The sequence below is a fragment of the Candoia aspera genome, chromosome 10, assembly GCF_035149785.1.
Source record: "Candoia aspera isolate rCanAsp1 chromosome 10, rCanAsp1.hap2, whole genome shotgun sequence".
Lineage (NCBI taxonomy): Eukaryota > Metazoa > Chordata > Lepidosauria > Squamata > Boidae > Candoia > Candoia aspera.
This window is the reverse complement of record NC_086162.1, coordinates 20,079,817-20,089,617: the sequence shown is the minus strand read 5'-3', so window position 1 is coordinate 20,089,617 and position 9,801 is coordinate 20,079,817. Positions and strand designations below refer to the sequence as shown.

Here is a 9,801-nt window from a genome sequence, read left to right as displayed (position 1 = left end):
TGAAGAATGTGTTAACAATGAAGAAATCATTGGAATGGCACAAACTGAGAAGTCGTTCTGCTTCATTTCTGTTTCCTAGGTCATATAGTCCAACCTTACTATTTCCAACATTGGCATTCCAGTTTCCAATGACAAGCAGCATATCTTGCTTGAGTGTTCTTGGCCATAAAACTCATCAGCCTCCTCTTCTTCTGCATCAGTGATTGGAGCATAGACTTGGATAAACATTATATTCAAGGGTTGTCTACAAAATCAAATATATATATACTGTATATATCGTTTTAAAATTTATGAATTTTAAATTTTTCGTCAGGTTTTTATCAAAGTCTGGCCCTAAAACCTCGTGACCCTGTTTCCATGCTACAGAGGCTGCAGGATCTGACCTTGAGTGGATGGGTCCCAGGGTACCTCTTTATGATGTAATGCAAGAGCCTGGGAAGCTATACTGATAAGTTAGGTAAAGGTGAAGGTTTCCCTTGACATTAAGTCCAGTCGGGTCCGACTCTAGGGGGCGGTGCTCATCTCCGTTTCAAAGTCGAAGAGCCGGCGTTTGTCCGTAGACACTTCCTCTGTGGTCATGTGGCCGGCATGACTAAACGGAATGCCGTTACCTGCCCGCCGAAGCGGTGCCTATTAATCTACTCACATTGGCATGTTTTCCAACTGCTAGGTTGGCAGGAGCTGGGACTAGCAACGGGAGCTCACCCCGTCACGTGGATTCGAACCTCAGCAAAAACGATCTTGGGGTTTTTCTCTTCTTCCCCCTATTTCAAACAGAAATAAAAAACAAGCCAGCTAAACATTAGTATAACTCAAAATAAACTAAGCTTCTTCGTGTGAAGCAGAAAAATCAAAACATGTCACTTAAACTCCTTGAAATAACAATGGTCATCTGCGTTGCCATTACAATGTAGTCATGTTTCCTGTCTGGTTTACCCTGGAAGGGCTGACAACAATCTTTTATCTGATCGTTCCCTCTGTCCTCCAAGGTCACCCTCACATTCCGTCATACCACCCTTGTATGAACACACCGGGACAAAAAAGGAGGTTGCTTCTGGGGATGCAGGATTACTATCCCAATGTACTCCAGTAATAAGCAATGGTGACATCAGCTTCTTTGTACACTTTTTGCCTTTCACCTGTAATGGCACCAGAAAATAAACTGCTGATATCTCTTCTTCAAGATTGTCTTTGGTCTAATTTGTGAAGAGCTTCCCTGCTGTTATTGTGTTTCCTCTTGCCTACAATGGGAAACCCTGCTGGAGTTGTAATGATTGAGTGTGGATGAGAAAAGCAGTGACTGAATTCAGGATGGAGTGCATCACTTCGAAAAACTGCACTAACATTTCCGAACTGTAGATAGGGATGTACGCAACAGCCAGAACTTTCCAGAGGAACCACGCTACTCTCTTGCAGCAAATGCAAACAACAGAAAGACTTGTGACATCTTAACCCACTGCTATTTTTTTTTTTTTTTGCTTTCAAGTCAGTGTTGACTCCTGGTGACTGCCTGGACAAGTCTTTGCAGTTTTCTTGGCAAGATTTCGGAAGTGGTTTGCCATTGCCTCCTTCCTAGGGCTGAGTGAAAGTGGGTGGAAGCTCATCAGAGTAGATCCAACTGAGAAACAAGGAGGAATTTCCTGACAGTGAGAACTAGTAAGCAGTAGAACAGTTTGCCTCCCGGAGTTGTGGGTGCTCCATTGCTGGAGGTTCTCAAGAAAAGATTGGACAACCATTTGCCCAAGATGGTATGAAGACTCCTGCCTTGGTCAGGGGGTTGGACTAGAAGACCTCCAAGGCACCTTCCAACCCTATGATTCTATGATTTTCTATGACACCTTGTTAAGGAAGATAGGACTCATACATTCTCATTGATCCGACCTCTGCTTCTTCTCTTAAGATTTAAAAATTAAAGTCTTAGCTTTTATGAACTGATATGTGGTATCAAAATCTTCTCATAGCTATTCTTTGCATGACTTGTATTCTGACATGTCTGCTTTTGGAAGGGAGATGCATGGAATATTTGTCTCAGAAAGCCCTTCACCGTAAACTGGGCTGTCTTGCCTGTGAAGTAAGTAGAAATGGCGCCAACAACCCACAAGAGATTCAAAACTTGCTGCTATACTGTAGTTCCGTTCTCGTTGTCATGAACTCACAGGATTTTACTGGGATTCCAAACAACTTTGCCTCTCTTTTATAACCACCCCCATGTCTCCCCATTGCTCCTTCTCTATTTGTGATCTTAGGACAAAAAAGAAAAAAGGAAAACACAACTATTAAGAAGGAAGAGCTGCACAATAGCTTTTAACTGATAATGCTTGGAGCCTTTTAGTGCCAAAACCCTCCAAGGGCAGTGGGATTGCCAGCAAGTCACCGGGAGAACGAATCCATTTGTTTTAACAGGTTTCAAGTCTTGAAGGCTGAAACTGTGCATGTGGTAACGTAATAGGAAGACTCCCCTGGGGGTGGGGAAAAAAATAATTTATGACTCTCTGTTTACACCTATGTACCACCAGTTCTGTTTCCTGGCTTGTTAGCAGAAGACCACAATTGCAGGAGAGAACGAAGCAGCTGGGCTCCTCTTTGCCACACGGTAAGAAATACTTCTGGGGGCAAGGGACGGTTAAGCTTTTTCCTTCAGAACTGGGGTTTAAGCAGCACAACTTGGAGTGTCATGGCATTGGAGGAAAAGGAGAGACCATAAACTTAATCAACAAATGCAAATGGATTTCACATAATGCTTTTCAGAAAGATAGAGAAACTACAGCTGGGCCACATGGAGCATTCCCTGCTAACTTAAGGAAAATCCTGGACAGTTTGGGCACATTTTGTCCAGGGTGCCAACTGGGCTTCACCTGTACCCAGAGTATGCTCAGGCTATTCTGTGCAAGCTGGCATCCCTAATCTAGAAGTGCCTTAAAAGCCAACATGCTGTTGCTTACATTCCACAGACTAGGAGGTAAAGTCAGTGTCCTGATGCCCAAGGCCATGTTTAAAGGGCTGTATGGACCATGGTGGGATGAAGGACAGTTTCCAAGCATGAAAAGAGTTGAGGAGGAATAGTGAGTGCTGTTGGTTTCAAGAAGTTTGGCTATGCTTCTTGTTCTTCCTCATGCCTTTAATTTCTTTTTTATTTTATTTGATTTCTTTGGCTTTTCTTAATCCTTTTCTGCCCTCTGCGTAACATATGTACCAATACATTATTTTTTTAAAAAATCAAATCTCAGATATAAATAGTACAGTGCCAGGTAAGTTCCAAAATGTTTGTTTTTCATTAATTGAAAATGGATTTTGTTAATACCCCTGGACAACGACCTCCTCCTCCTCCTCCTCCTCCTCCTCATCTCTTCCTCTTCCTCTTCTTCCCCTCCTCCTCCTCTCATCTATCTATCTATCTATCTATCTATCTATCTATCTATCTATCTATCTATCTATCTATCTATCTATCATCTATTAGATTTATACAGCCACTCATCTCACCAAAAGCGACTTGGTGATGTACAACGATCAGATGAAACAGCCAATATAAAAACAACAGATAAAATATAAAAATCATACTAATAAATATCATAAAAACCAAAGATGATTTTTCTCCTTCTCCTCCTTCCTGTTACTTTGGTTTAGTGTCTATATTGTGCTGTCGTCTTTTTTTTTGGTTTGAATCCTCTGTGAGCTGCCCAGAGTCACTGATGAGACTATATAAATAGTTTAAATAAATAAAAAAATACTTACATGTACTACTGTATATATAACAACATGAGGTGGCCAAGATGTTGGTCTAGAACCAGGGAAATTCAGGTTCAATTTCCTGCTCAGCTGAGGAAGCTCCAGGTGACTTTGAATCTATCACTCCCTCTCAGCCCAGCCTACCTCAAGGGTGGGTGTAAGGAAAAATTGAAGAAGGGAATGGGGTGCCTTGAGCTTCTGGAGCAAAGGAAAGGTATCAGATCAACAAATAAGCAAACATATCCCCATCTGTATGTTGGAGTATATGGAAACATCTCCAATGTGAACAAGAGTTTACACTCTTGGGGTAGATGGCAGAAAAAGAACTATGAGTTTTTTGTGTTTCTTGGCTCCTGTCTAACCGGATGTCTAGTTTTTTGCAGTCTTGATTGGGTGGCCCTAAATTGCTCTGGTGGTGTTGCAAGGCCAACTGAAATTGAGTGCGTACAACTCTCCTTGGGCTGAATTTTTGCTTCAACAGCCTAAAATTGCATCAGGGAGGAAAAGTTGGCAAGCGTATGGAACTTGTTGACACCTGTTGGTGGTCTTGCAGAAACTCCAGAAGCTTAACACTGAGGGTGAGGATGAACAAGAGGATGTTGTGCAATTTTACAGTTTGGCTGTGGCTCCATATTTCCAAAGAGGAGTGATGCGCGACTGGTCTTGCTGTAAGACCCTTTGTTCCTTCTTACCTCCCCTGCAGGTTGCAGGGGGTGATTGTTGTTAAAGCTGCACCTCACTTCTCTGGGTGAAAAAAGGAGGAGGCAGGGGAAATGTGGATTTCTCCATAGATCCTCCTCTTTGAACTGCACGTTTTGCAGAAGCTGCTTCAGCACCATGACTGGTGGCTGTGGGTCTATCCACTCAGGAACCTTATGGGCAGGTGGCTGACCTGTTGGTGTCACAAAGAGAACTGCATTGGGTGACACTGTCAAGACAAGACACATCAGAATGTTTTCCTTCCCATTGCTGGATGGAATCTCTCACTCCAGGAACTGTGGAGAGAGAATCTCCTTTCATGAATTCCATTTCACCATCTTGGCTTGTTAGTTAGCTCTACCCTCTCCTGAACGAGTCCCTTATCTCTCTTCCTTGGCAAAATAAGAACAGAGATGTTGGGAAGATCCAGAAGATTAATAGCTGTGACTGTTTCTAAATCAAACATTCCTTGGCAAGCAATTTATCTACATTTTGTTTCTCTTTCAGACTAATCTTCAAGATTGGGTTATAGTTAATTAATTGCTTACTGTAGGATGTTTACTTATCTGGGCTAAAATAGAGGAAGCTTATGCTTTCCTCCCAATACAGGGCAAAGTTTTACAAAACAAATTGCATAGGCATTACAGGCATATGTGTAAATCTAGAAATTATAGCCATGATTTAAATAGGAATTCTTGGCCATAAATAGTCAACCTGAGCAGCAGATATCATATCTAGTCACATCTGCACTATGGTAAGATAGACTGATCTCACCATAATGCAGATATGGCTAGATATGACTCGTATCAGCTGCTCAGGTTGACTGTTGATGGCTAAGAAGCTATCTCCCTTCTTACGATTCTTTCTCTTAGATTGGATAGTCTGGAAAATTCTTCACACAGAGGTTTACTCGTCAGTAGTAAGGATAAATGCTGAGTGAGATCCCTGAAGACCGGAGAGCCAATCTCCAAAAGTTTTGAGTGAGGGTCAGGCCAAAAATGAAATTTAATTTCATCACATTGACTCTGAAATTCAATGAAAAATAGTTTCAGTTCATACAATTATTCTTCAGCCATATATTAACAATTTCCACTTTTTTCTTACATAAAAACAAAAACCCACCAACCCAACTGGCACATTATTTTTGAGGTCTCAGGAGCTGTACTCAAGGCTTTGGGCAAGTTACAAGGGGCTGTGAGTTGCACTTCTTTGCAATAATGTTACTGGATGAGCTTATATAAGTATACCAAATCATTTCTCTTCCTTCTTCTTCCTGGGGAAAAAAAGGTTGTTATGGCTGTCAGCAGTGTGGCTTTGAGGCCGACATTCAGCAGCTGATGATTTTTCTTAGCTGTCGGTCTTTTTTGTTTTATTTTGTTTTGTTTGCTGCTTTTAAAAGACAGAGTTGCTGCAAGAAGATGACCAAATGGTTTCTGGCATTCAAAAGATTTCTTAACCTCCTCTTGTTCAGCTCTTTCCTGTGCTAAGGACAATACAAAGTAAGCAACTCTTTCCTGTGTTGACTAAGAACCTTCTTCATGTATCCTGCCTTATCTTTCATCTTACATCATTTCATTGGGCACCTTGGCAAGGTTGCCCTAGTGTTAAGAAACAGACTAAAGAGGGGACATCTTGATGTTGGCAAAGAGTCCTGGGAAATCTCTTTAACCAATCACTACCAGGTTCCCACCAAGGGTATTTTTGAAAGGAATGTTTCTAAGCACCCTCAGTATATTTAAACTCATTGGTCAACAAAGTTACATATCAGGCTGGGGTGAAGTTGGTTGACTTGAAACAACTGGTGGAAAGATAAGGCAGCTTCCAACAACTCCCATTACAACATAAGGACTGAAGGTGGGAAAACTTTTTAGCATCATTGTATGGCAGGATTAGGGCTACATGTTTGGGTTTAGGGGGGTAAAAGACAGACTGGGCTGAGCCAAGTGCTTGAATGCTCAAGGAACATGTAGAATATGTGCATGGGAGTACATTCATTTGATATATTTAAGATACAATTCTATAAACTTTACCTGGCAATAAGTTTTTATATATTTTTATAAATATATCAGTTTTTATACATATTCTTTTTCTTAAGAAAAAGAAAAGAAAAGAAAAAGAAATCAAAGAAAAGCTAAAAATGCAAGAAAGGGAAAAAAGAAAGAGAAAGAGAGAGAGAGAGAGAGAGAGAAAGAGGCTTCCAATCTTCTTTACAGCAGTTATAAGTACAATTATAAATTTACCTCTCACTCTATGGTTACAACATAATTCTCTTCTTTAATCTATCCTGTCTAATAATCAAAACCATAAATCATAAGTTCGCTTTTTTCTGTTTTACACAAAAAGTCCATAAGGGGTTTCCAGTCAGCAATAAACACAGATATTGTCTTTTCTCTGACCAAAGAAGTCAATTTTGCCATCTCAGCAAGTTCCATCATCTTCACCAGCCATTCCTCCATTGTAGGTAGTGCGGAGTCCTTCCCTCTTTGTGCATACAGTAATCTCGCTGCAGTTACCATGTACAAAAACCAAGTTCCATGACTTTTTTCCAGCTGTTTGTCCATCAATCCCAAAAGAAAAGCCTCTGGTCTCAGTTATATATCAATGTTTAAAATCCTCTGAATCAGTGTGTGTATTTGAATCCAGAATTTTCTAGCTTTTTTACATGTCCACCGAACATGATAAAATGTTTGTTCTTCTTGTTCACATTTCCAACATAAATTTAACATGCCTTTATACATGCTAGATAATTTCTCTGGTGACATACAGTATACCAACGATACACGGCAACAATTTCAGTATGACTTGCTTGAAAGTAAACATGGATCAATTTGTGTGCTGTTAATTTCCCATTTTCAGGTTTTCAAACGTTAAAATATACCCAGTTATCTATAATCACTTAATGAAATATTGAAAAATTATAACTTTCATGATACTTGTAAATCCCTTGCTTATTCACCTCATTCTTTTATCCTCTTTTTGGCTTATGGTTTATTTATTTAATTGATTTATATGGCCGCCTATCTCACAAACATGACTCTGGCCAGTTAACAGAGTTAAAATATCAATATCAAAACAGTAACAAGATAAAACAATAATAACCATTTTAAAAAAAGCATAAAAATAGCAACTGAGAAAAACCAATCAATCAGAACATCATGAGTTCCCCTAAGTTCTCAGCACCCAGGCCAAGGAAAACAGCTAGGGTTCATGGGCTTTCTGGAAGGCTAACATGGTCAGGGCCAACTTAATTTCAGAGGACATGGCGTTCCAAGAGGCAGATACTGATACAGAAAAGGCACACTGATTCCTACAAGATGGGATTTTCAGATCAGCAGGACCCAGAGCATTCCCCTTCTCCCAGACCTGATAGGACAGATAGAGACAATTGGAAAGATTGTCAGGAAGGGTTTCACAGGTGACCACCCAGATCTTGACCACCCATGGTTGCACCATTCAACAAAACTGAATTGAATGTCTTTCTCTTTTTCTGTTTATGTGTTTTTTTCCCTTAGAATGTTCAATCAAAATCTATTTTTAAAATCCTCCAAATATTGTGTGGCCTGCAGCTACCCAAAGTTGCTTGTTTTTGTTTTTGCACACCAACTCATACATTCCTGTGTTTTTGCTTCTAGGAAAAGGGAGACATCACCAGTGAAGGAGAGTCTATCAAAAAAAATGAACAACACAGCTTTCTACACTACAGATCTTAATAACCCTACTGACTTAGAAAATGAACCTACACATGCAGATAATAACAGCCATATGTTGTTGAAAGGGGTACACATTCTCGCTATGGTGATCTACAGTCTTGCATTTGTGCTAGGGGTCCTTGGCAATGGGCTAGTCATCTTCATCACTGGCTTCCGTATGAAGAAGACAGTCAACACGGTCTGGTTCCTCAACTTGGCCATTGCTGACTTCACCTTCACCTTCTTCCTCCCCCTGAGTGTTGCTCATGCAGCCCTGAATTTCCACTGGCCCTTTGGCCTGGCCATGTGCAAGATCATCAGCACCCTCGCCTTCCTCAACCTCTATGCCAGTGTTTATCTCCTCACGGTCATCAGCATTGACCGTTGCATTTCTGTCAGGCATCCGGTGTGGGCTCAGAATCACCGAACACCTCGGCTGGCTTCTTTTGTGGCCCCGGGTGTGTGGATCCTGGCACTGGTGTTGTGTTCTCCAAATGGCTATTTCAGGCAAACAGCACCAGATGAACATAACAAGGATCATATTATCTGCTATACCAATTATGGTGACACCAAAGAGATCATGACGGCCAGGCATCATGCAATGGTCATCAGCCGCTTCATCTTTGCCTTTGTCATTCCCTTCAGTGTTATTCTTGTCTGCTATGGAGCGATTGTCTTGAGACTGAGAAACAATCAATTGTCTCAGTCAAAGAAACCCTTCAAGGTCATCACTGCAGTGATTATTGCTTTTTTTGTCTGCTGGTTACCCTATCATGTTTTTTCTTTCATTGAGATTAAGGCTGGACAACAGCCAAAGATGCATTCGTTAGTGAGGATCGGTCTTCCCTTTACAACCAGCTTGGCTTTCATCAACAGCTGCCTCAACCCCATCTTGTATGTCTTCATGGGTCAGGAATTCAAAAAGAGGCTGAGGCTCTCCCTCTTTTCTGCATTTGAGAATGCCTTTGCTGAAGAGTATAGCCAGAGCACAATAACTAACAAGACTAAATCTTCAGTTGAGATGGACTCCCAGGAGCTCTGAGTCTGGCTGATATCTCAGTTCTCACAACCGTCCCGATGCAAGGCTATCAACGAAACCACTCTGAATCTGCTTTGCACTGCTCCATTTCCCTATCTGTGCAAGGAGAAAGGTTCCTTGCATTGAGGTTTGATTCTCTGAGGCACATCTGAAGAAGTGCAAAACCTATGATGAAATCAGATGCCTGGATCCAGAAATGGTACCTTTGCATGCAGCAAATGCAGATGTCCAATTAACACATTTCTGCAATCCTCATCTGGTCCCCAGTGAAAGGAGCTATGTGCATCTCCATGAAAACCCACAGATCACGATGAAGTAGGTTTCAGCTAAAATCTCTTGCAATCTGATATTCAACATGAATACTATTACAGTGTTGTAAAATGACATCAGAAGCATGAAAGAAGCGCCTTGCCCTTCCACTTTCACGTATTTCACATGCTCAAAGACATCATCTACATGTAGAGCTGGAGGCCTTATAAGCCCGTGTTCATCAGTACAAAAAAATAGTGCGAAAGAAAGGAATTCCACAATTCTGCTTGAAGAACTTTGGTGATTCACTTTCTGTAGCTCACTTTTGCTCTAGATAATTGCTTTGGCTGCTGAACGGTTCTTGCAGAGTGTTTCTACAGTATTCAGTAAAAGTCTACC

The 9,801-nt window shown here is 41.0% G+C and overlaps 1 protein-coding gene across 1 annotated transcript; it reads left to right on the top strand.

Annotated features, from left to right (window-relative positions):
• The first annotated feature begins 8,100 nt into the window (after positions 1 to 8,100).
• Positions 8,101 to 9,437, top strand: LOC134503517 (chemerin-like receptor 1). Its single transcript, XM_063312318.1, has one exon. It carries the CDS (start codon positions 8,101 to 8,103, stop codon positions 9,154 to 9,156), a length of 1,056 nt encoding a protein of 351 aa, XP_063168388.1. The 3' UTR covers positions 9,157 to 9,437.
• The last annotated feature ends 364 nt before the right edge of the window (positions 9,438 to 9,801 follow it).

What these genes read in the sequence shown, in the direction of transcription:
- LOC134503517 (XM_063312318.1), top strand. Translation starts at nt 8,101, where the DNA reads ATGAACAACACAGCTTTCTACACTACAGATCTTAATAACCCTACTGAC.